The sequence below is a fragment of the Macrotis lagotis genome, chromosome 4, assembly GCF_037893015.1.
Source record: "Macrotis lagotis isolate mMagLag1 chromosome 4, bilby.v1.9.chrom.fasta, whole genome shotgun sequence".
Taxonomy (NCBI): Eukaryota; Metazoa; Chordata; class Mammalia; order Peramelemorphia; family Peramelidae; genus Macrotis; species Macrotis lagotis.
The window spans coordinates 144,066,637-144,094,504 of NC_133661.1; the positions used below are offsets into that span (position 1 = coordinate 144,066,637).

General features: G+C 32.8%; 1 protein-coding gene across 1 annotated transcript in view; it reads left to right on the forward strand.

Annotated features, from left to right (window-relative positions):
• The window catches only part of ENTREP2 (endosomal transmembrane epsin interactor 2), a 734,130-nt gene that overhangs the window by 237,604 nt on the left and 468,658 nt on the right, over nucleotides 1-27,868 (forward strand). Inside the window, exon 2 of the mRNA XM_074234255.1 lies at nucleotides 8,823-8,879. Coding sequence (XP_074090356.1) covers nucleotides 8,823-8,879 — 57 coding nt within the window. The remainder of the gene's footprint in view (nucleotides 1-8,822; nucleotides 8,880-27,868) is intronic.

Sequence of the window (27,868 nt, forward strand, 5' to 3'; positions counted from 1 at the left end):
TTCAGTGACCTGTAAATTCATTCACAGCTCTTGATATATTTATGTTCCCTGCTTCTTCCCAGACCTTTCAATGTGATCCCACTTTGCATGCATGGCAAAAATGGATCAAACTTTGAAGGCCCTACCTTTATTCACATGAAGGATATTTTACTGCCTTTTGAGATTTCTTGTTATAGATGAAGTAGTTATCTAAGAAAATCTATTCACTCCAGAGATGAAGACAGACTGAAAATAAATAGAATAACTGGAACTCTCCTCTCTAAAATGAGAAAATTGGACTAGATATAAATAAAGAATTTTCTTTTTCCTCCTTAACTCAAGAGAGTGGTTGAGCTATCCTTAGAAGCTTTTTAAAGGATAAAATTTAGCATTACAATTTTATTGGTACATCGACGTGTGATATACCAAAGAGGAAAACTTGAATCTTGTTGCTCCTTCTCATCTTGCTCTTTCACACCTCACTTTTTTCCATTTCCTGTGCAATCTCTCCCATGATCCATGATTTGTTCATATCAGATAAATAGCTACATTTTGCCTCTAGTCACGTTCCTAATCTTGGCTCTACCTGCTCAATGCTCAGCTTTTTCCCCCATCTATATTATAGCTCTCACTTATCTTGGTATGAACCCTGCAGTATTTTTCCTGGAAGTTGAGTAGCTCTTGCTTGCCCCATTGTTTACAATTACTAAAAATACTGTAGAGAGGCTCATTATCCTCACCTATAGACCAAATTCTATCCAATAAAATCGATTTCCTTCATTAACTTTTTCCTACATATAGCCATATTGAGGAGAGTGAAGAATCTAAAATGATTACAAGGTTTTGAGCCTATGATGAAGTTCATAGTGGAACAACTAGCTAGCTACTTAGACTGATTTGGTATTCAGTAAAGGTGGCTGGATACAAATTCCATATATTTAATGAATGCATGTTAATTACCTACAAGATTATGCACTGAGAAGGACTGATTAACTTAAAATTTGTTAAATTTCTGTGTAAGTTTTGACTGCCCTTGAATCAGTAAATTCATGAATTATAAGAGCTTAGAGAAAGTCTTTTATAGTGTATTTAGTAAGACATTATTGCCATTTCTTTAATAGAATGAGTTTTCCTCTTCCAATTCAAGTAGATATTGTTTCTATAATTTGAAGTCTTTGAGTTGACTAGAGCAATGAGAAGCTGCAACTTGTCCAGAGTCTATCAACCAGTATCTGTCAAAGGAAAGACAAAGCTATTTCTTCCTTGCTTTGAGAATAGCTCTCTAACAACTGTGCAGCTTCATCAATTATTTAGAGAAAAGACTTCAAGAAGTAATTTAATCCAGACTTCTCTGGTCATGCAATAGTATTATTTTTTTTAGGTTTTTGCAGGGCAAATGGGGTTAAGTGGCTTGCCCAAGGCCACACAGCTAGGTAATTATTAAGTGTCTGAGATCAGATTGGAATTCAGGTCCTCCTGACTCCAGGGCCAGTGCTCTATCCACTGTGTAACCTAGCCACCCTGCAATAGTATTTCTAATTTAAAATATATAGCCTGTCTTTATGTATAATATTACTAGAAGTGTAGATGCTGCTATATTTTTGTTAGTACTTTATATTCCTTAATAACTCTTGTTACAGGATTTTTCCCCTTTTTATAATTTCATGACTCCTGATACTGATATAAATCTGTTTTTTTTAAGCTGCATTTGGATTTGTAGACTTAGAATAAGGTTAAATCAGAAAAAAAGTGTTTAAAGGTACATTGTGAATGGCAGATGCAAACAGAATTTTCTAGTCTTTTAGGAAATGATTAACAAAAGGGGGAATAAACCAAACCCATTCATTTGAAGTTTTATTCTATTTATTGAAGTTTGCTTCTCCAGAGTTAATTTGCAGGATGCATATATACATACTCCAGAAGGCAGAGATTTGAGAAAATAGATCTGCACAATTATTTAAGTCAGAGTAAAATGAGAAAAGTTAACCGTCTTAGTGGTACAACCTATTAGGTGAAGGACAGTTTAAATAAATTAACTTTTAAAGTCCTTGTCAGCTCTTATTGAAAACTGAAGAATTTTATAAATACTTCATATAGAAGTTTTATACATTTGAAAGCAGAATTAGAATTTTCTCTGACAATTATTTCTAGATTTTTTTATATATTACTGCTATATGAGTATACAACTGTGACTTAATTTTTTTAAAATCATTGTTTGTTGGAACGGGTATTATTATACTTCCAGGTATATATTTCAAGAAATATGGATTATAGAGGAATGTTTGAGTAAGAGGATAAAGTCAAATATAATTGAACTCATATGAAGATTTCATAAGAAATAAAGATGCCATTTATGTTCAAACCCTCTCAAGATTTTCTATTTCAAATTGCATTTCATCTACTCTTTATGTATCATGAATATAAGTAGTTATTTATGTCTGTTGTCTGCTTCATTAAAATGTATGTTTCTTGAAGGCAGGATCTGTGTGCCTTTATGTGCATCCCCAGGGATTTAGCATAATTTTCTCATGTGTTTGGTACGTAATAAGTTCTTGTTAACCTGAATTGACTTTAATCTCCCTTTCTGCAAGAAATCTTTCACTTAATTCTATTTATTTCCCTCTGAAGTTTTTCCAAACAATCCTGCATTTATCTAACTTTTTTAATGTATTTGAATTTTGTCTCCTTTTTAGATATTGAGCTCCTTGAGGGTAGAGACTGTTTTTTTTTTTAAATCTTCCTTTGTTCCCCAGAACAGCATTTTGTCTGGCTCATAGCAGACTATTAATAAATGCCTGTTGTCTCAATTGATATGATAAAATTGAGGAATTGGAAGATATTTGAGGAAAATATTCTCTATGATACAAGGTCAAATGAACATTGAGAACATAAACTACCTGAATAAAGACTTCATGTTTGACAGGGGCTTCTGAGAAAACTGAAGAATAGGGGGCAATAAGCAGATTTGGACCAGTATTTCAAAACACTATGTTGAAAATGGATTAGTTAACTAAAATAAAAGGTAGTAACATAAAACATTGAAGGCAGATAGAAGGAAGGAAGGGTAGAATTCATAATGAAACAATATAAGAGATCACAAAATTTCACAAAAAATAGACAAATTTGATTGAATGAAATTAATCAAAGAACAGTTAAAACTGGAAGGGATCTTAATTGTCATTTCATACATCTTTCACCTGAATTGAAAATTTTGTGTATAAATAAATACAATTATGATAAGACAAATTATTATCTGGGAGAAAAATCTTTATTTTTAATAAACTTTTGCTGTCCAATTTATGTTATAATGTAACACAAATATATGACCAAGGTTTATTCTCTAATTGACAAGAAATCTTAGAACATGTACAACAGTTCTCAAAATAAAACTTGCAGATTATTAGCAACTAATGAGAAACATTACTCTATTCACCTCATGCATAGCACCATTGGCAAAAATAATATTAGATATAAGCATCTGAAGGGATGTCAACAAAGTGCTGGTGGCGCTATGAACAAGTTTCCTAATTCTGGAAAATATGCAAAGAATACTCCATGAAAGACTGAAAAAGCAGTTATCTTTACCCCAGAGATATACTGGGCATATATTCTTTGGATTAATGTCACAAAGTTGTCATGACTATTAGATTATTCATAGAAGTGTTTTTGGTTAACAAAGAATTGATTACAAAATGGATGGTGTCAGTTGGGGAATAGCTAAACAAATTGTGATAATAAGTATAATGAAATAGAGTGCCATAAAATTAAAATATAAGAAACTAAGAGAAGTATGGGGAAACTTCTATGAGTCGATGCAGAATGCAGTAAATAGAACCGAGAAAACAATATATTCATGACTATAATAATGTAATTGGAAAAAGCAATAAATGAAACTGTATCAAGGTTTAAAAAAATAAGACAATTCATCTCTTTGCTTAAATAGTGTCTGGCTAACCATGAGTATGAAATAGGTATATTATCAGAATTGGCTTTATTGAACTACTTTAAAAATATTTATGAAAAGGGATAATTTGCTGGTTAAGGATATGTGAGGGATGTATTCAGAAATGAACATTTTGTAAAAGCAAAAGCATCAATTTTTTTTAAGCAAGTGGATTATAGGTATTATTTGTGTGGAGATAACAAAATTTCCCAACATGTCCTAAATAGGAGAAGCTAGAAGCCAAATCCTTGTCTAATTCAATTTCATTATATGAGTAAGATGCTCATGTCTGTCATATAAATAACTAGCACATTACCTACTAATCATGGATGTTAAGTATGTTTGTGTATATAGTGTATATATAATATATATAGTGTTACAGGGGTGTGTGTATGGTTAACATGTTTCTATGGTCTTATGTAGTAGCTTGTAGTTCCTAAATGAGTTAGGCACACTCCCTTGCAATTGAAGAGAAGTCTTGCACATTGGTCTCACATTTTAATGAGGTCTTCTAATCAACTATTTGATTATAAGCTGGCATATCCCAGCATTTGCATTTTTATTTATATGCCTATTTAATTGGTTCCATAAAAACATGGTATTATGTAAAATCATGATGCAGAAAGAATTTATTTCCATTGAGGATAATAATTTCATTATGATACATATTGTGGCTTAGCCAAATTTGAAGGATAAAAGTTTAAATGACATTTTCCTGGGTTAAATAGAAGAAAGATAGGAGAAATGGAGAAAAGAAAGGAAAGATTGAAGCCAAGTAGAATCCTCTCTCTCCTCCTCTTTTCTTTTTCTTTCTCCTCAGCTATTGTCTGGCTGAAGAGAGCAGTTATTATTCTTAGCTTTTACCAAAGTGGGCAGAGTAATCAGTTCCAACTCCCTCAGAAGACTGTATTGCATTGAAAACATTGTGCTCCTCTCAGCATGGAAATAACAGAATTGCATATCTCTGTGTCATTGCTTTTTCTTTCATTCAGCAAAACAACAGGTATGTACCCTCCATAACTGTCTGGTACTGATTAGGGTGAGGCCTGGCTGCTTTGGGCCCTGATTCATTTTTGATTCAGTTTTCCTCAAGGAGCATATCTCCTGGGCCTGTGGTTTACAACCTTATTATTCAACTGGAACTGCTGTCTCCAAAGTTACCAGTGATTTCTTAATTCCCAAATCTAATGTCTTTTATTCAGTTCTCTTTATTCTTGTCTTCTCTACATCCTTTGACACTGTTGATCATGATTACCTTCTTTTTTTTACACTTTCTCTAGAATCATATTGTGTTCTCTCTGTTTTTTCCTTACCTATATAACTGATCCTTTGTGGGATCTTTTAACTAGGTCATGTCAACTAACCATGAGTTCCCCCGCCCCCCGACAAAGACTCTGTCCAGGGCCTCTTTCTGTTCTTTCTCCATGTTTTCAATTCAAAGCAATCTTCTGAGGGGTTGGAACTGATTACTCTTCCCATTTTGGAAAAGGCTAACAATAATAACTGCTCTCTTCAATCAGGCAATAGCTGAGGAGAAAGGAGAACCATATGGCCTTTGACTGTGTGTTTAATGCCTCTTCTTTTTATATACTCGATCTTTTCTTCTACAGTAGATTGCCCCTACTATCATTTATCCATATTATGCCATCATCTATGACTATCCCCCCAAGGCTTGTGGTTCATAAAGGTCTTGAACACCCTTTATACAGCAATCTCATTTGGTTATTTCATCATTTTCCATAGGCTCAATCACTAATTCTTTGTCTCTTTCTCGATCTATTTCCAGTTGTTGTCATTCGTATTAACTAAAATCCTACATGATCTGCCCTACCTTTTGGAAATTTAGGATAATAACGTTATGGAAGACTAGGAGTATGATAATATACTTTACAATGATGGAAACTGCCGAAGAGTGAAAGAATGGAAGTTTTGGATTGGGGAATTGAATTCTATTACAAATGTAACAGTATATCTGTTTGCTGTTCACCTATAGGGCATTCCATTTACCACCTCCATGTATTTGCACTCATTGTCCCCAATGCCTGAAATGCTCTCCCTCTTGACCTTTGCCTCTTAGATTCCCTGGTTTTCTTCAAGGTTAAGCCTACATCACCTTCTACAACATTCCTTTCCCATGTTTTCTGGAGACAACTTTAATAGCTTATGAACAAATTGGGATAAAACCTATATTAGAATCTTTATTTCTTCATTTCATATATATATATATATATATATTTGTGACATAACTATAAAATATATATTCTATACATATACATATATACACACAGTTATGCATGATATGTAAAAGTTAACATGTAAAGATAGATTAATACATGTATGTACTCATGTGCCTGATATATATTTATACATACATACCTATCAAGGAGTTTACATTAACTATTTGAATTTATTTAAAATCTCAAGATATTATTACTTTGTTAATCCCCACAAATGTTAATGTAATAGTCATCTCTTTATTATTTTTTAGCTAAAAAGCCTGATAAGGGGATTTAAAGTGAATAATTAACCTTGATCTAAAGTGGGTGGTATATGATCTTTTTCAAATTACAAGGGTACTATTTCTAAGCAGTTTTCTAAATAGTACCCCTTGTATTTTCAGAAGTCTTAAATCACCCTCATAAGGTTATGTCTACTAATATTATTTCATAATAACATTAATTTCTTTATTTAAGCTCCACCTTAAGGTAGCAAGCACTTGGTATAATAGTGTTTGCCTTCTGATATTATAAATTCTCTCCATATTCATTGCTAGTCAGTAGGGAGAGGGCCTAAATGGCCTACTTAGAATTCTTTAATATTTAGGACAATCAGGAAATGGTCATTGAGCAAGCCCCTGAAGGTACCAGTGAACCAATTAAAAGGAAATTTATATGTTTCTATTTTCACTTTGAGTCCACCTGAACTGCTTGCCCAAATTCAACAAATATTTTTTGTAAGTGCCTATGCTGAACAAGATACTGCATTAGACACTGGATATGCAAAAATAAAATGACAAACAGTCCTTTCCTCCCAGGGCCTTACATCCTATGAGAGGCAAGGAAATTCAACATCCCATATCCATAAACAAATGAGTATACATGATAGTTTGAGGAAAAGGGTATTAAGGACTAGTACATTCAGGAGGAGTTTCCCTCAGGATATGACATGGAAACTGAGACTTAAAGAAAGCTATAGATTTTCATAGATAGATATGAAGAGGCACTGTAGAGACATGAAGGCAGGAGGTGAGATGCTAAGTATTAGAACATAGAAACCATTTTTTTCTAGAATATGAAAAGGGAAATTATTAACTGAATCTGGAAAGATAGGTTCAAATCAAATTTTGTAAGATTATAAATTCCAAGATTAGGAGTTTAATTTTTCATCCTTTAGGCAGTGGTCACTGATGGTTCTTAGATGTGATGATGCTATGATGCTATGATGCTATGTCTTTTGCTTTAAGAAGACTATTGTGGCAGCCATATAGAAGATTATTTGGGGGATGGAAAGCTTGAAGGCCCAGAGAAGTTTTTGAATTAGTTCATGGAAAAAATGAGAGTGACTGACCCAGAATCATTTTAATAGTGAGAATTTATGAAAGATTTTATAAAGATAAAATTTATAAAACCTGGTAATTAATAGATGTGATAGGGTGAAAAGAGGTAAGAGTCAAAGTGTTAAAGTTGATTTTCAGGTTTCTAATCTGGATACCTGGAAATTATAGTACTTACTCCTCTCAGTGGGGAAGTTTGGAGGAAGGGAGTGGGTTTTAAATTTTTCTTGAATTCTCCGTCTATGGATGGTTAGAATCATAGTAGAAGAATTTAAAGTTGTTCTAGGGACTAACATAATATCAAGAACTTTTCATTACCAATAACCACATGTCTCTAAGTCCATCATATATGGTGTTATTTCATCATCATTAAGGAAAAAGTTGTAAAGAAGAGGGAATTGATGTAACAGTCCTAAAAGTTTGTCACAGATCTCTGTGAAGATCTAATTTAATTTATAATGTGAAATTTGTCTATTCACTGCTTTGTTCCACATAACAATGCAATTTGTAAATTATCAATAGTTATAAAAAATGCATCTTGTTTTCAATTTTTTGCATGGAATTCATATAAAAATAATGTGAGGGGGAGGTCACTATTTTGCTGTTGTTCTTTGGCTTAATGTTCTATATATTTTTCTACAGATGAATAAAACAATTATTTTATTAGATTATAAATACTAAGATAAAAGCTTTAGGTTCACTGAAAGCAAACTTGATACTCTACTGGCAGATAGATATGTGCCTCATCTTGTTCCTCAATATTTTTTATTTCTTTTGCTAAGTATCTATATTTTGAAAGCTTTTCATTCTCAGATATTATGAGTACTTAATGTAGCTATATCTAATGTTGTTCCTAACTCTTTATGTCTCAAAATTGGCTTTGAGCAGTGATAACAGATTTGTGAGAAGGATCTACTTCCAATTTTGTTTATTGATTAAATTCTCCAGAACATTTTTAAGTCTGTATTTATAGTATGGGGCTTTGTCATCAGTTAACTATGAAAAATAGGGAACTTGTGCTAGCCATTAGGTTCTATGTTGCTAGATAATCAATAGACAAAACCATTATTATAACTAGCACTATTAGTATTGCTACTTCTTTAGAGCTAGATATTCCCTATTACATAATTTATATAACCTAACATTTTATTACTTTTTTGTAATAAAATTTTTGCTCAATCAATATTGTTATACATTTATATTTTTCAACTATACTATATTATTCATAGTATATATTTCATGTTCTTCTTCAACTCCCAATCCTTTTAGAAAAAAATTTTTATTTTATTTTTAGATTTATTAATAAATTATGTTATACCTTACAGAAATATTTATATTTTATTTCAGGTACTCTTGTCAGGACTGATTGGTGTTGTTTCTTGGAAAAGACCCTTGTCCCTTGTGGTAAGTAACAATTCTTATCTAATTAAATAGAAATTTTAGACTAATCTACATAGAATATCTGTGTTTCAGATAGCCAGTCTTGAAATTGAGGATGTGGGTTCAAATTCTATTTTATATATATATATATATATATATATATATATATATATATAAATTCTATTAATATAGGCAAATTCTATTAATCTAGGCAAATCATTAAATTTCTTAGTGTCATATTCAATTGTCTGGCACTTGTGAGCTTTATAATAGATGTATCTCTCTATTAATATAGTTTCCTTACCATTCTTGTCACCAATGAAATTGCAAGTCTGAACAAGAAAATGATCAAAATCATTAACAATAATCATCAAAGTATGAGTAATTAAATAAACAAATACAAATAAAATAAAATAATTTAACTCAGTGCTTGCATTTTGATAAAAATATTAACTAACAAAATATTTAAATTAATGTTTTAAAACTAACATAAATATAATTTTTTGTAGAACCTGAGTGGCAGAAATATGTAAAATGTTATTTGAATGATGCTAAACTTGTAACAATTACCAAAAGGTGTTATGTATTCCAGCCTTTTTTTTTTACCAAAAGTGAAAGCTTGTTTAGTATTGCTCTCCCATCATCTTGAAAAGCATAGTAATTTGCATTAAACATCTGAACTGATTGGAGTTGCAGAATCATATCTCCTTTTTGCATTTAACAATATATACAATACAAAATAAATATATTTGTAGAAATGGGGATTTGTTGAAGCACACAGTATAATATACAAATACAGTTGATTGCTTTTTAGATGTGAAACCCATCTACAGCTAAAGACATGATTTTGGTTTTTCTTACATTTTGTTTTTTAACTACTGGATATTATATTACTCCTGGATTATTATAAGCAGTTTAAATTTTTATCCTTTCACAATCTTAGCACATAATCTTAGCCTAGACAGGTAAACAGAGATACTTTAATAATTAAAAAAATATATATATCATTTTAAGAGAATTTCTGAAAGTATTCATGGTATTTTTTATGAGATCTACATTATTGAGTTTTTAGTTACTCTGTGAGACTATTCAAGAAACAAATGTTTTTGCAAAATATAGTTGCTGCTTTTTATAGTTATTAACAGTTGTATACATACTGTACACTCATCCAATTTAGAAAATTATCAGTTTTATAGGTTTAGAAACTGAAAAATGCATTTGTAAGTTGAGGAATGAAGAAAGGTTAGAAACATATAGTCCAAATGTGACAAGCAAAAGGTATTGCCTGATTCCTTTGCTAAGAAGTTAAAGTAGCATGCTAGGGAAATGGAAAAGGATTTATGCATAACCTCAAATTCAGTATATGTCTGAAAGGTAAAACTATAGCTCTTTATTCAAATATCCAACTTTGAATATGTGAATGTATTTAGTTATTCATAAACATTTAAATACATAGAAGTGTGTGTATATAAAAACAGTAAACCAAATTGTTACTTTGTGTCTATAAGTATACATTTATATAATCTTTTCATCAATAAAGATTACAATCTTTGCCTTCCTTCTCACTTATTCAAATTTACTTTATTTTTAAAAAAAATACTAAATGTTATTTTTATATTTTTCAATTCAAAGAAACATGATTTATTAAATTTATCCTTTCTGCTTCATTTTTGGTGTCTTTTTTTATAAAAAGTATTATTATGGGTAACACCTGACTTTCATATGAACTACATTTGGTGGCTTTGTTGTTTGGTGGGAAATCTTGTACTGTGAAGCATAGTGTCATTTTTTTTCCTCAATAAAATAACAGGTAAGAATGTAAGGGGTTTTATCTGAAACTCTGGGACTTCATAATAATAATTGTATATGTGATCTCTGTGTGTGTGTGTGTGTGTGTGTGTGTGTGTGTGTGTGTGTCTGTGTGTCTGTGTCAGGACTGGAAGTGTAATTGCCAGGCTTTAAAGAAAAAATAAAATTAGTAGTATCAGAAAACAGTATAATTTCACCCCACTTTACTCATGCAGTCATTGTACCATCCTTTTAGCCACTAGCTTCGATGAACAAAACATAAAATGTTTGCAGGAATGCACTTAGCATTCTGCCAGTTTCCACATTCTTCTTTCAGGGTTTACCTTTCTTTCTATCACAAAAGGAGGAATTGTGGAATAGGAAAGTGGCATTAATAATCAGTTGGCCATCAAGTATTTAAATGGTTACTGTGAATTGGAGACCAAATTATAAATACTACTGATACAAAGAAAGACAGAAAAAGTTCCAATCGTCAAGGAGTTTATATTCTATTGGAGAGACAAGTAGACACTTAGAAAATGTGTACAGACAGGATGTGAGGGGAAAGACATTAACAGCTGCAAGGAGGAGTGGGAGAAGTCTCCTGCAGGAGATGGTATTTGATCTAAGGTTTGAATTTGGGGAAACCAAGTGATGGAGATTAGGGGATGGAGCATTATAGGTGTGAAAGAAAAGATGGTGTATTACATGGGAAAAACAAGTAGATAAGTGCAGCAGAATCACAGAAGGAAATAAAAGTATAAGAAGTCTATAAAGGTAGGAAGTGGCTACATTAGGTAGAGTTTTATTTTTTAAATAGCATCTTTTTTAAAAAATTACATGTAAAGACATTGTTTTAGGATTTTGCAAGGCAAATGGGGTTAAGTGGCTTGCCCAAGGCCACACAGCTAGGTAATTATTAAATGTCTGAGGTCAGATTTGAACTCAGGTACTCCTGACTCCAGACTATCCACTGTGCCACCTAGCCGCCATTGTAAAGGCATTTTTAAACAGTAATTTTGAAAAAAAAATTGAGATCCAAATTTCCTTCCTTCCTCCCTTTCTCCTAAAAATGTTAGAATTTTAAATAGGTAATATATGTGCAAATATGTAAAACCTTTCTATATTAGTAATACTGTGAAAAAAGAAATAAACCTAAAGGAAAATCCATGGAAAAGCTTTAAAAAATGAAAACAGTAAGCTTTACTCTGCATTCAGACTCCACCAGTTCTTTCTCTGAATGTGGATATCATTTTCCATCATGAGAGCTTTGGAATTGTCTTGGATATGTAATGCTGACGATAGCTAAGTAATTCATAGTTAACCAATGTGCAACTTTGGTGTTATAGGGTATACTGTTCTGGTTCTGCTTTCCTCATTTTACACTAGTTAATGTAAGTCTTTTGAGAATTTTCTCAAATCTGCCTTTTTGTCATTTCTTGTAGCCCAGTAATATTCCATTACAATCAGATATGTCACAACTTGTTCAGCCATTGCCTGCATGAAGGGCAACCCTAATTTCCAATTCTTAGTCACCACAAAAAGAGCTTCTATAAATATTTTTGTAAATGTAGACTCCCCCCCCCCTTTTATGACCTCTTTGAGATACAAACCCAGATGTGGTATTGCTGTACCAAAGTGTATGACAATTTGATTTCCCTTTAAGCATGGTTCCAAATTAGTCTCCAAAATGGATGGATCAGTTTATAAATCCCCTGACAATGCATTAGTGTCCAAGTTTTCCCACACTATCTTCAACATGTGTCATTTTCCTTTTCTTTCATGTTAACCAATCTGATAGATGTGAAATGGTACCTTAGAGCTATTTTTAATTTGTAATACTCTAATCAATATTAATTTAGAACATTTATTTACATGACTATAGCTTTTAATTTCTTCATCAGAAAACCTCCTGGGGAGGCTAGGTGATGCTGTGGATAGAGCACTGGCCCTGGAGTCAGGAGTACCTGAGTTCAAATCTGCCTTAGACATTTAATAATTACCTAGCTGTATGGCCTTGGGCAAGCCACTTAAACCCCATTTGCCTTGCAAAAACCTAAAAACAAAAACAAACAAAACAAAGCCCTCCTATTCATATCTTTTGACCATTTTCAATTGGGGAATGACATATTCTCATAAATTTGATTCAATTCTCTCTATATATATTTAGAAAATTAGGGTTTAATCAGAAACACTTCCTATAAAAATTATTTTCCAGTTTTTTTTTCTTCTGATCTTGGTTGCACTGGTTTTGTTGGTGCAACACCTTTTAAATTTAAACAAAATTATCTATTTTACATCCCATAATACCCTCCCTCTTCTTTGGTGAACAATTCTTTCTCTTTCCATAGATCTCTCTAAACTATTTCTTGCTCCACTAATTTGTTTATTGTATCACCATTTGTGTCTAAATTATGTACCTATTTTGACCTTATCTTGGTAGACAATGTAAGATGTTGGTCTATACTCTCCTGTACTGTTTTCCAATTTCCATAGCAGTTTTTGTGAAATAGTGAGTTTTTTATCCCAGAAGCTAGAGTCTTTGGGTTTATCGAATACTACATTACTTTTGTCATTTACCACTATATGTTGAGTACTTAATCTATTCTAATGATCCAACACTCTGTTAGCCAGTACTTGATAATTTTAATGATTGCTGTTTATAAATATAATTAGAGATCTGATATGTCTAAGCAATATTCACTTGCATTTTTTATTAATTACCTTGATATTCTTGACCAGATTAATTTTATTATTTTTTCCAGCTTTATGAAATTGTTTTTGATCATTTGATTGTATGACATTGAATAAGTAAATTAATTTAGTTTCAATTGTCATTTTGGTTATAGGCTCAGTCTATCCATGAGCAATTAATATTTTAGAAGTTTAATTTTTAAATACTTTTGATTAACACTTATTTCCTTTTTCAAACACTTCCTCCTTTTGGAAAAAAAAAAAGACAAACCAAAATCTTATTAACAATTATACATGATAAATGAAAGCAAATTCCCACATGGACCATATCTAGAATGTCCTACTCTACATCTTGAGTTCATCGCTTCTCTTTCAGGAAGTGGGTAGTAGCATGCTTCTTCATTATTCTTTTGGAACTGTGGTTAGACTTTGTTTGGATCCAAGACTCTTAGATCTTTCATAGTTGCTTGTTTTATAATATTATTGCATAAAATGCACTCCTGGTTCTGTTCATTTTTCTCTATATATCAGTTTATATATATTCCCAGTTAAGTCTGAACACCTCCTTTTTTCATTTTTCATGGCCCAGTAGAATTCAGTTTATACCAATATGCCAAAATTTGTTCACTTAATCCCAAATTAATGAGTACCCTCTTAGTTTGTAGTTCTTTGTTTCTAAAAACGATTAACCATATTTTTAGACATATAGGTCCTTTTCCTTTTTTTCTATTTTTAAGTTTTTTGGTCACAACACTGGGCCAAAGGTGCATGTGCCTATCTATATCTGTGTCTATATTTCCATAATGTTTGGACCAATTCATAAATGCTCCAACAATTTATGAAGAACTTTAAATGCCATAGGAATTTATATTTAGTCCTGCAGATAATAGAGAGCCATGTGAATTCATTGAGCAGGTGAGTGACATGATCTGACTTACATTTTAGAAGAATCATGTTGGTAGTTGAGTGGAAGATGGATTGAAGTGGAGGGGGAATAAGAAGCAAGAGGCAAGAAGACTGCTATGGAGGCTTTTGAAGTAGTCCAGGGGAGAGTTGATGAGGGTCTAGATAAAGGTCATGGCTGTGTAAGAGGAGAGAAAGGGCCAAATGTAGAAATGACAAAATATGTGTTAGATTCTAGTGAACTGCCTTTATCTTTATTTGCAATACAGTATTAGAGATATGAGTTGCTCTATTACCAAGCAGCTTTGAGCAGTCTGAATGACTAATCAACTAAGTGTTTATGACTATCCTAGCATTTGCCAAGTACTGTGCTAGGTGCTAAGAATGCAAAGGCAATGAAAAATAACTATCCATACTTGCAAAGAGCTTAAATCCTAACAAGACAGATAGCACAGACATCTCAAATATAAAGATTAAATGTTGATAAATACAAAAGTATTAAATTCTAGGGACTTAGCCAGGGAAAGAAAGGGAGGAGGTACCCTTGGGGAGAGTATTAAAGAAGGCTTCATATAGAATGATATATTTGAGCTGTACCTTAAAGAAAGAAATTCTGTTTTGGGAAGTATATTGCAGGTGTTGAGGGTAGCCAGTGGTAAAAGTAAAGAGTATTCTTGATATTCCTATAAAGTCAGTGATGGATCATTATATTAATGAGAGTTCTAATATCTTTTAGTATTGCTAATAATTTTATATTAAAAATTAAATAATGATTTTTATTAAAATTTATGATAATTTTATATTAAAATTGTTCCTTTGGTCTCACACATTTCACTTTGTATATTTTCCTAAGTTTTTCTGGAATTTTTTCATATGCAACAACACTAATCTAATAGATTAATATATCATAAATCTACAATTTCTTCCCATGTTATTGAGTAAATTTACAATTTTTCCCACCGCAAAAGAATTTATGCAAATATTTTTGCAAATATATGACATTGTCCTCTTCTACTTGGGGGCCTACTTGTATTTCTAAGCCAAAGGGTAGGTTTAATAACTTTCAAGGTATACTTCCACATTGCCTTCTAGAATGTTGGTCTATTTCAAAACTCCACCACTAATGCATCAATGTGCTTGTTTTCTGTAGGCATTTCTAGTATTTTTCATTTTTCCTCTTTTGTTAACTTTGAAATGGAAACTCAGAAATGGATTAATTTTCATTTCTCTTTACCAGTATTATAGTTTGTCAAAAACTTTATTACATATTTTAAAATAATCAAATGGGTATTTTGCTATTCTGGTCATTTATGTTGACAATTTATAATTATTGAGCCAGTATTGAATTCCTGTATAGATTCTTAATATAAATTAATCTGTCATAATAATAATCTTTATTATATGGTCTTTGTTAGTATTTTATTTAACTTTTGTATCAATATGTATTAAGCATATTGATCAATTGTTTTCCTTCTCCTTTTTATCTCTTTAGGTATGAAGGCATACACACACACACACATACATATATTAGCATATAAAGAATTTGGTAGAATCCCTTCTTTTCTTATTTTTTCAAACATTTTGTGCAATGAAGTCATTAATTTTTCTTGAATGTTTGACTAAATTTACTTGTCTATCCATCTGGTTTTGTTTTTTGCTTTTTGCCTTTGGAAGTTAATTTGTGGCTAGCTAAATTTATTTTTCTAAGACAGTTATTTAAATTCCATATTTCATGTTCTTTTAAGCTGTGCAATTTGTATTTTTTTGTAAATATTCACACATTTCACTTGTTATTTTTTGGCATATCATAGGGCACAATGATTAATAATATTCTTCCCATTTTCTTCATTTGTATAAATTATGTTTTCATTTTTGATCATGGTAATTTCATGTTCTTCTCAAAAATAAAATTAATTCCGGATTTAATAGGTCTTTTAAAAATTCTTCAAAAATCTAGTTCCTAGCTTGTTCGATGCTGGAGAGCTGAGTCCCCAATCTTATTATAGTGTCCAAGATGTAATTGAGTCATACTTGGCATACCCATTCTGAGCCTGGACATAGAGTCCTTAATTCTGTTCTGTATACAGAGCAATAGAATTATGGGCTCCGTTCTGAGCTAGAAGTAAAAGGCTATCATCTCATCCCCAGGTCAGAAACAGTCATGCTGGAGACCATGTCCTGAATCTGGTATCTGACCTGAGATCTCCAATCTGGGTTAGAAGAGACAACTTAGAAGCTCCTGTCAGAATCCTTGATTATGACCTGGTGCAGTTGCTTAGTTCTGGCCCTGATGGTTTGATGAATGTATACTCTTGGTCTGGAAAGATGATCTGCCTTGCTTAGTCTTTAGAATACCAATTAGAATGACTAATCTTTCTGCTATCTTTGTTAGGTAATTATTAGAGTAGTTAAAGGAAAAGTTGGTTTGAAATATCTGTTTCTCCTTTGCCTCTTTTACTGACTTTTTCTGGTTCTATTTCTAAACAAGTTGGGAATAATGATTGATTTTTATGCTTGATAATTTACAAGATACTTTACCTTCATTGTCACCTTTTATCTTCATAACTCTTTAAGGTGGTATATGGTGTAGATAGTTCTATCTTCATTTTACAAATGCAGAAAATGATTCTTAGAATGTTTCTCAGTGACTTCCCCTTAGCTATCCAGCTCAGTCATTATCAGAGACCAGATATGAACCCAAGTTTCTCCATATCTTAAGACCCAGTACATTTTCTATTATATTACACTGGATGAGTAGGTGACTTTCTTTCTTAACACCTTAAAAATTATAAGATAAACAAGATAAGATTTTTGTTTAGTTTCATGTAACTTGTTTTACATAGTGAGTAGTGCTTATATCAGTAAGAATTTTTTTTAAGTTGACTCAGTTTTCTCCACTTCACTTAACTCCTAGTGGATTCAGTTAAGATTTTTATTGAAATAGATGTTGAGATTTGTGATTTGCTTGAGATATGTGATTTGCTATGAGATAACAGAATAGGATTAACATTTTCCTAAAAAGAGTTTAAGAGATGCCCAATTAAAAATTCCACTTACTCTTATTTGTGTAAAATGTCCTTGGTTTGATATTTGTTATTAGACACTGGAAAAAACTTCGTTTCAGTCCTTTGAGTCTAAGCTTCTTTAGTGCTTTTTCCTTCTTGTCTATAAGGGGTCTGAACAGTGTTACTGCAAAATTTTGAGAAAGAATTCATATAATTACTCTGATGTGTAATGGAAGGAACAAGTAATATCAAAAAAGAAAGGAGACCATCCTCTTCCTAGGAAAGGAAGGAAGGTATGATTGTGTGTGTGTGTGTGTGTGTGTGTGTGTGTGTGTGTGTGTATGTGTGTTGGATAACTTGGTGAAGCTTCAGGATGATTACTATTATATTGTAAGGAGGCAAGGAAGCAAAAACGATATATATATATATACATATATATATATATATATATATATATATATATATATATAATTCAACATCATCCACATCTTGCCAAACCATTGAAAACTAGAATATTCTCTCTTGCATTAGCTCCTAAGCTGTAGTATGCATGTAGAAAAAAATGTTTTTAAATTTTTTTCATTTGTACTAAATGCCCCCTATGATTAAGATAATTGTCTCCTTTGCATTATTCTATAAGAGGCTCTACATTATGCCGGATGCCAATTAAGAATCAAATTGTATGACTCTGATTAGGTAATTTCATGAAAGATTCAGTGAAACACTTTGAGATTGCTTACTTATCTTTAGTGGAAACAGTCTTACAGATAATCATAGATACTAATCTTAAAAATGAGCAGAAAGGTGGACATTGCATTATTCATAAATGCTTAACACTGCTGAAAGACTGAAAACTGAAGGTTTAAGAAGGTCTGTTTTTTTTTAAAGGCTACCTTTTATATGCATCTGATAGAATGAATTACTCAGGTCATAGTGTATTCTATCTTAAGAAAAGTAAGCCTGTTTAAAATGTTTTTAGCAACTGGAATTTATTAGTGTTTGTACCATATATATATATACAATTGGTAATTTAGATATTCTTTGCTTCTTTTTAAAATTCTCATGTAGTCTTTTAGAAAGCTATATTTATGATTTACTCAGATAATGTTTTTAAATCTGTATGTTAATTTTACTAGTCAAGATTGAGTGGTCCATGGTTGTTATTATATGCTAATATAAACTCATGGTAAATAGTATCTCTCATTTCAAGCATTAGCTCAAGTAGTTTAACTGTTACTTCTCTACAGCTGCCAAAATGACCTGACAACAAAGTGAATTTAGAATTGGTAGGGAAGCAGGCACCCTTTTCTGAGTTCTACCCTTACTTATTCTGAAACAAAGTATAGACTTCTCATAGAGTGGTCAACTTAAGCTGTGGTTTTAGCAAAATAGTGCTTTTCAAATTTCCATTCTTTTTGGGAAATTAGAGACTATAGTCTCCTTTATTGTCTATTCAGGTATTTAAGGCACAGTGGAAGAATTAAGGCAAGGGTGGAAGGGGAAGGGAAAGGTTCAGGGTCTTAACTTAAAATTATCAAAAGTAACTTCAATGAAAATTTAACTAGATCTTTTTCCTGTTGATATCTTTTAAAGTTGTTTGTCCTCTGTTCTCAAAGAAGCCCATAATATCAGGAAGGTGATGCCATGGCTTGCAAGTGAATTGTATTGAGGAAGGGCTGTGCAAAACCACTAGTTCCATTGTCTCATCTAGGGCCATCTGGGTTCAGTGACAAGATATAAGTCAGTACGACTGGAGTTAAAGTAGTATTTGTAGCGTTTCTATGTTATGATATAGCTGAACATGAATTTGGAGGGTGGGAAGTTTGTTCTGAGCTGTAAAAAATTTTTGAAGAAAAAGTGTGCCTCTAGGAGAGATAGGGATCTATATCTGTGGTGCGTTCCTGTATTACTTGTATGTTTCCCCATCCATTTGCCTGTCTCAGACCATTCCAGTACTCATTGATTTTTCTTTACTCCAAATACTACAACACTAATCTGTGCTACAGAAACTGACTTAAATTCTGTGCTACTCTTTATTTTTTAAAAAAGTTTATACCTGTTAATCTCAATCAGATTGTAATGTTCTTAAGGGATGAGACCATTATTGGACTGCTTCAAAACAAAATCTCCCAAAGTCTTCACTGCTTAAGTGTTAAATAGATAAGAATTGGTCAATTGATTATGTAAAGAGCTTCTGGTTCTTCTAATTACCCTTAATTTTTACAGCCTTCCATTTCCCTTCATCTCCAGATCCTTTCCAGTAATACCTTAATCCTTTTATCTATTTGATTTGATTGCAGTAGAACCATAGGTATGAAACCTGAAAGGTTCATTGTAGTGAATATACTTAAACATTGTCCTAGGACTCATTGATGTGACCCTTTTGTTCTGATACTGATTTTTTCTTACTAAAAAAAAAATAAAGACCTCTCTGTGACCCATTAAATTTTATTGGATGTTGATGATTTCTCAGTGACAATTCACATCTTTGCATTTTCCTCAGTACCAGTTGATAATTAATATTGAGAATTGACTGCAGTTTTAAATTTGGCCTTTAAGAGGAGAAGAAAAACACATGCAACATATTCAAATTAAGAAGTATTTAATAGTTTGTGCCAGGAACTATGTTAAGATTGAGGATACAGGCTACCTGAGTCAGGAGGACCTAAGTTCAAATTCAACCTCATACGTTTATTAAATTACTGAGCTGTGTGATCTTGGACAAGTCACTTGATCCTACTGCCTTGAAAACAAAACAAAACAAAACAAAAAGACTGAAAGAAAGATGAAAATAGTTCCTGCCCTCAAGGAGTTTACAATCTGATATACAGGAGAGGGAAAATAACTACATACAAACAACCATGTATAAACAAGATATCTACAGAATAAATTGGATATAATCTCTGAGAGAAGGAACTAAGACAACTGGAGAATGGGAAAGGTTTCTTGTAGAAGGTGGAATTTTAGCTGAGACTTGAAAGAAACCAGGGAAGTCTGAAGTGGGGTGGGGCAGATATGAGTAGAGATAACACTTTAGTCATAGAGGATAGAATGAAGTTGAGTTTTATACAAAGGGGAGCAAGGAGTCCAGAATCCCTGGATTATATAGTATGTGAAGAAGAATCAGGCATGAAGTCTGGAAAGGTTAAAAAAGATCTTTTTCCACCCAAGAATTGTGTTGTTGATGGTGTAGTCAGCAGTGATGTTGGGCAGTTTCAAGAGTTAGTTTGACTTTTCTCATCTAACTGGTGATTTTCACCTCTATACCTCTCTGATCCCAGCAAACATCCATTATAACATTATTTTATGAGTTCAAATGTCCAGGTGATTTTCCAGAAATTGAAGGAAAGATGACACTGCCTCCTGACAAATGATTAATGTATGTTGTTTGTGCATGTCAGAGATTAGTCTCCCTTGCTATGTAAAACATCATGGTGATCAAGATGAAGTTTTAACCTGATCTAATAACAGGAATTTTAGTTATTAGTCTAATAATTTTGCCATGAAAATAGTATATGCAGAGCAGACAGGAAACAGGTCAGCCAGCATTATTAATAAAAATAAATAATAAAAATAAAAATAAAAATAAAAAAAAATAAAAAACAAAAACAAAAAAGTTAGAAAAGATCTTTACAAACCAAACAGAGTATTGTGCATTGGATACTAGAGGTAATAGCCACTACAGTTAATTGAATAGGGGAATGGATTATCTAGACCTGAAGTTTAGGAAGATTATTTTGATAGTTGGGTAAAAGATAGACTAGAAGAAAGAATTTAAGACTGGGAGAGTAACCAAAAATCTATTGTAGTGGTCTGTATATAAGGTGATTTAGTAAAGACAGAGGAAATAAGGGGGCATATTTGAGAAATGCTATGAAAGCAGAATCAATTGGATATGGGAAGGAAGCAGAGAAAGTCAGAGCAGAGAAATTGACACACCATTTAGAGAGACACAGCCAGAAACATGATTGGGAAGGAAGGAAGGGAATGAGAAAAGGGTGGGAGAAAGGAAAGAAGAGTCAGAAGAGAAGAGAGAAGGAAAAAATAAGGTATGACTATGACAGGCTTAGGCTATGAAATAGTTGACTGAGAGAAGGTGATACTCTCTTCTTTTTTTGCAAGGCAATGGGATTAACTGATTTGACTGAGGTTACACAGCTAGGTAATTATTAAGTGTCTGAGGCCAAATTTGAACTCAAGTCTTCCTGACTCCAGGGCTGGTGCTCTATTCACTGCACCACCTGGCTGCCCCTGGAAGGTGATATTCTCAACAGTAATGAGCAGGTTAGGAAGAGAAGATTTTTGATGATGGATGGGGGGAGCTAATGAACTCAGTCTGGGACGTGTTGAGTTTCAGGTCTGTAGGACCTAATAAGAACATTCTGCATTCCTTCTAATCTTTGTTACGATGATTTTATTTGTACAAAAACTTTCTTTACCTCCATCCAGTCTTTTCCCATTTGTACTTTTCTTTCTCATTCTCCCTGCTCACTGACATTTTGCTTCACTAATGTTTTGCTTTTGTGATTGCTGCCTGCCTCTCATTGTCCTTTCCCTTTTTATCCCTCCTATTTCTCTGAAGCATAGGATACATTTCTAAACTCAATTGCAAATGTTTATCATTCCCTCTTTGATATGAATCTGTTGAAAGTAGAGTTTACTCAGTATACTCCCTACCTTTGAGGTGTTGGCATTTTCTCATGGTCTGCTTCTTCCAGGGTGGTGTTTTATCATCCCTCTCAGACTAATAGCATTTTATGGTTTGTCCTTTTTTCCCTTTTTTGCTCATTTTAATAATTGAGCTTCTAGGGCAAAGCAGGCATATTCCTACAGCTTTTTGTGCTGGGGCTAGGGGTTTGGTCCTTGGCTTACTGCTTGCCTATGATGTTGCTTATGTTGTTTCGGATTCTAGTAGTTTATTCTCTTTGTTAGGATGGCTCAACCTTGTACCCTCAACATGTTGGCCTAGTGTTCTTGGAACTAGGAACTTTGTCTTCTGAGATCAGGTTGGGACCCTCACCATTGACTTGTTGAACTCAAATCTGAGTTGTGCTGTGACTAAGAGTCTTCTGCTGACTTTCCAGTTTTCTTGCTTACATTGAGCTATACTCCCCTTTTACCCATGTGATCAGATCTTTCCTGAAGTTTCTCCATGTTATTTTCAATTGAGAATTTGTTTCACTCTGTTTTTTGTGGGTTTTCTCATTTTAGGGTCTGTTTAGCTGATAGATTGAAAGTTGCTTTGGAGAATGCTCCCAGAACTTCCTAACTTTGCACTACCATCTTGGTTATTCACCTCCTCCCTTTCTTCTCACCTTTTCTCTTTTTATCCCTTCTGTCCTGTCCTTCCCTTCTCCCCTTCCCCTCCCCTCTTTTCTTTCTCCCTTCTTTTCCTCCCCTCCCCCCTTTTCTTTTATCTCTGTTCCCTTCCCCTTTCCCCCTCCATTCCCATTTCCTTTTCCCCTTTGAAGCTTTCTGCTTTTGTTCTCCCTCCCGCCTTCTTTTTCCCCATCTTCCCCTTTCCTTTTCCCCCTTTCCCTTTCCTTTCTTTCCTCCTTCCTTCTCCCCATTCCCTCTTTTCTCTTTTCTCTACCAACCCTCCCTAGCTTCTTTCTCTCTTTCTGCTTTCTCCCCTCCTTCTTCTTCCTTTCTAGATACAAGACACATTTTTATGTCCCCGTAAGGGATACTTTTAGTGAGAGACATTATTATTTTACAAGAATAAGATTCTTGAGAAGCTTCTAAGGTTTAATCCTAAGCTGTATGGAAACAAAAAACTTGAGTAGCCATGAGTAACACTTGTAAAATATTTTCTACATCCATTATAACTCATCATTGTACTATAATTTAGTGAATCTGAAGACAACATGAAGATAACAGGAAGTATATCTTTTTTTACCATCCTAAAATAGATCTATGATCTTATTTTTAGTGTAGTCATTCATTGGGTCAATATAAGATTTACTTTAATATTGCCTCTAACTGAGTTGTTCATAGTAATCTGTTAAATTTCTCTATTTATCCACATTAAGAATATTGTGATTTCAAAATAATACAAATTGAATTTCTAAATAGTTCACTGCTTATAAATATTTACCTTAACAAAAGGAAGGATCATAGTTTCAAATAAATATGTGTTAATTAATTATGTGAATATTGAGATTCTCTGGTAGATATAATCTGAGTATAGCAAGAGTCATATGAATATAAATATTTTAATATTGTTTACAAGGTTAGCTTTTTATCCAGAATGTAGATAGCAGACTCACAAAGAAAAAAAGAAGAATCCATTCTGTTACACTTAGCACTGGACTGACCATTATTAAGGTTCATTTAAGGGTTGAACACTATGAAGATGATTCTTAAAGTGGTAGAACCAATAATATCAACTTGCTATTGTTTGCTAGACCCATATCAGTTCCACAATACTCACTACATATAAGTACTACATATGCCTCAAATGCTTATTTCATCTAATAATTTCATTCTGATTTTAAGGCTACCTATTGCAAATAAATATTAGGTTTGATTGCTTTCTGTTTGACAATAATTTTTTCTAATTGCAATATTTAATATTATATTCTATATAATGAGAAATTGAATATATGTGTCTGTAACAAATTTCAGATTAAATTAATAATTTCCTATTCTTTATTTTTTGGGATTTTACATATATTTCAGTGAAATGTAATTAAAATTATATGCAATGTGTTTCATTTTTTCCTATAGTACATTTCTTTTTGAATAGTAAGAGACATGTTTAATGTAGTATCAGCATTAACTGTCCATAATCCAGTTTTATTTCCATAGACTTAGTATACAGACTGTTACTATACATGTGCCAGAACTTTTGACATCATATAAATTAGTACCTTTTCCTATGTAATGGTGTAGTTTATGAAACACCATAACTTTTAACACAAGCATCAGAAAGCCCATAGGACTTTAATCTAAACATGAGAAATGGACTCAAATATTACCTTAACATATTAACAAAAATCTGCAAGTAGTAGGTTAATGTAATTAACTTAAGTATTTTTGGACTTATAATTTATTAAAAATATCAAATTTAAATCCACTTTCAGATTCATTATAATCTAGATCATGACCTCTTTCTAAGAGAATACATTTCACTTGATTATATTAAGAATGACATCTTTATCCATTATTTACTGTAGAGGATTAAGAATTAGGGTATAAATTTCTAAAGGTCTTTGAGAGTGTGTAGGTTTTTACTATATTAATAAACTACTTCAGCTTAAGTACATAGACCAAAAAACATCCTTCATCTTGTTTTTTTATATATCAGTCTAATATTATGCTTTTAAATTTACTAGTTTCACCAGGTAGATGTTGGGAGAAAATAGCTAGAAAACTGAGATTGAATTAGATTAATTAAAAGCACAAAATAGAATTATGATAATTCAAAGGCTAAAAAAAAGATATAAATATCAGTTTCTTTTGAAAATAAATAAGATTTTAAAATATTCTTTAACAAATTATTTTCTATGAAATATGGAAATAATTTTACATTTTCTTAAAACATGCTAATTTAAATGTAGTTGTGTGAAATATGATTCTCTTATTTATTCAAGAATATGATTCTCTTATTTATTTTTTTTAACAGCCAGTGATGAGGGGAATGCACTAGAAACAGTTCAAAATAGTGGCTTGATTCTTAAATTTTCTCTGTGAGCTTTTAATTGTGAGCTTCCAAAATCATGATGCTACAATTCAGGTCTTTATTTATTGTTTTGTTGATTGTCTACACTTAAAATGTTAGGGAAAATATTAATGATGTAGATTAAACTTAAAACTGTATTTTTATTTTATATAATTTTCTCCTCTTCCACCAGTCATTTGTTTCACCAAGAATCTTAGGTATATAATGCGAATATAGTATGTACAATATCATAGTAAAGAGAAGAAAATAAAGGTGAACTAACATTTTCCTAGACTTTAAAATTATGAATTGCATGTAACTATTTAATAGAACCTAAAGCAACTGTAACATTCTTTGCATCAAGTGTTGCTTATAAATCATCTTTAAAGAATACCTAAGAAAACAAATATTACCACAGTCAATTTTTGAATGAATACTTTCTCCAAAAAAAAATCATGGATGAAGTCTGGAATAAAGATGCTACTGTGGAAAACTCAGACTTTTGACCAAGATGGAAGAGAGAGAAGCCAGGCATTGGTTTAAGTTCTCCTGGCTTTGCCTCAGAACTGACATTTACCGAACTTCTTAACAGAATTTGGATCCACAGAACCCAGAGAAGAACCTAGAAGAATATCACACAGCAAGGTCTGTTTCAGGGAAGTGTGGGCAAGTTGGGGACAGAGAGCTGAGAGTCAGCATAGGGGCAGCAGGGTGAGACCCAGGGACAAACCTGAGAAACTTCAGAAACATTTGCTGCAAGGCTGGAGAGATCCAGTGTGGAAGCATTTATTGTGTGGGGTGGGAGAGTTCTAGCACAGTGGATAGACATTAATACCTTCAGCTCAGCTGTCTGGAAGACCAGAGTCATGAGGACCCATGTTTCCAGTTGAGTTCTGTATCCCTATTCCTGTGGGAGAAAGTGACTCTTCCCAGAACAAACACAATAACAACTCCCCTGCCCTCCCTAGCTCAGGTGTAGGCTGCAGATATCCCCCCCCGCCCAATGATGATTGAAGATCAAGGCCCAGTCCACATTATTCAAGGATAACCTGGATCCTGCAAGGTCACAGACACTCCAGAGAAAACATTTAGCATCACTTCCTAGATTACCCAGTTGGAGTAACTAAGCACAGTGAGGAAAACCTTTGGGGATTTCAACATTAAAGTTCTGTGAACCAGCCCCTTCCCCAACTCAAGATCCTAGGAAAATGAACAAAATGCAGAATGGGGGGGGGGGATCCATTAAAAGTTACCTTGAAGACAAGGATCCTAACACAGAACTAGAATTTCAGAGTAGAATATGAATTGATCTCCAGCCCAGAAAGACTTCTTAGAAGTGATCAGGAAAGAGTTTAAAAATCAATTAGAAAAATTGGGAAAAAAAAAAACACGAGAAAATTAACACCTTGCAAGAAAAAATTATCATCTTGCAATAAGAAAATGAAAATACAATTGGACAAGTAAAAAAAGAAAATAATTCTCTCAAAACCACAATTGAGTAAATGGAAAAATTCAAAAATAGAATTGACCAATTGGAAAAGGATTTGCAAAAGGTAAATGAAGAAAATTCTTCTCTAAAAATAATTGGAATCTGTGGAAACTAATGACTTCATGAGACAACAAGAATCTGTTAAAACTGACCCCCCCCAAAATAGAAGAAAATGTAAAATACTTTATTGGCAAAACAAGTAACCAGGAGAATAGATTCAGGAGAGAGAACTTAAATTGGGCTTCCTGAAACCATTGAGAAGAAAAAAGCCTGGATCAACACTTCAGGATACAGTGAAGGAGAATTCCCCTGCTATCATGGAATAAGAGGGCAAAATAGTCATTGAAAGAATGTATTAATCCCTTCCTGAAACACAAAAGTAATATTGTGGCCAAATTCTAGAACTATCAGATAAAAGAGAAAATCCTGCAAGCAGCCAGAAAGAAATAATTTAAATACCAAGGAGCTACAGTAAGGATTACACAGGCTTTGGCTGCATCAAAATTAAGGGATGGAAGGGCCTGGAATTTGATATACTGGAGAGCAAGGGAGCATGGACTGCAGATAAGAATTCATTATCTGGCAAAACTGAGCTTCTCTTCCAGGGAAAAAGATACACATTTAATTAAATAGGAGACTTCCAACTTTTCCTGATGAAAAGACCAGAGCTAAATAGAAAAGTTGGACTTCTAGCAGGAGACTTAAGAGATACATGAAAAGGTAAAAAAGGAAAAAGAAAAAACTGTTATCCAACAAGATGAAACTGGCTATATCCCCACCTGTGAGAAAAATTCTCATAACTCTTGAAAACTGTAACTCTGTTAGAGAGAATATACTTAGTTAGAAGTAATGGCCACTCATGACTTGTTAGTGATTTTGATAGAATGATTTAAAATTACAATTCCTCAAAAAGGGGGGGAATGTAAATAGACGGGATGATGGAGAAGATTAATGGGATAAATTACATCACATGAAGAGGTACAGAGAACCTATTGCAATAAAGGGGATGAAAGGAGGAGGTGAGAACCACCTGAATCTTACACTTATCAGATTTGGTTCAAAGAAGGATTAACATACACACAATCAGTTAAGTTTAGAAACTTATCTTACCTTTCAAGTAAGGGGAAGAAAAGAGGAACTGGCAGAAGGAAGGGAAGTAAAAAGGAGCAAAGGGAAAGGGAAAAGACATGGGAGGGGGGTTGTATATAAGGGGGCAAACACACTGAAGGAGGTGGTATTCATAAGCAAAATACTGGGGAATATGGATAAGGTGAAAAAAGGGGAAAATACAAACAGAGAGAAGATAGCATGGAGGGAAATAAAGAATTATTAATTATAACTTTGAATGTGAATGCGATGAACTCTCCCATAAAATGTAAACAAATAAGAGAGTGAAATAAAAACCAGAATCCTTCAATATACTGCTTACAAGAAACTCATTTAATGCAGAGAGATACATACAGAGAAAAGG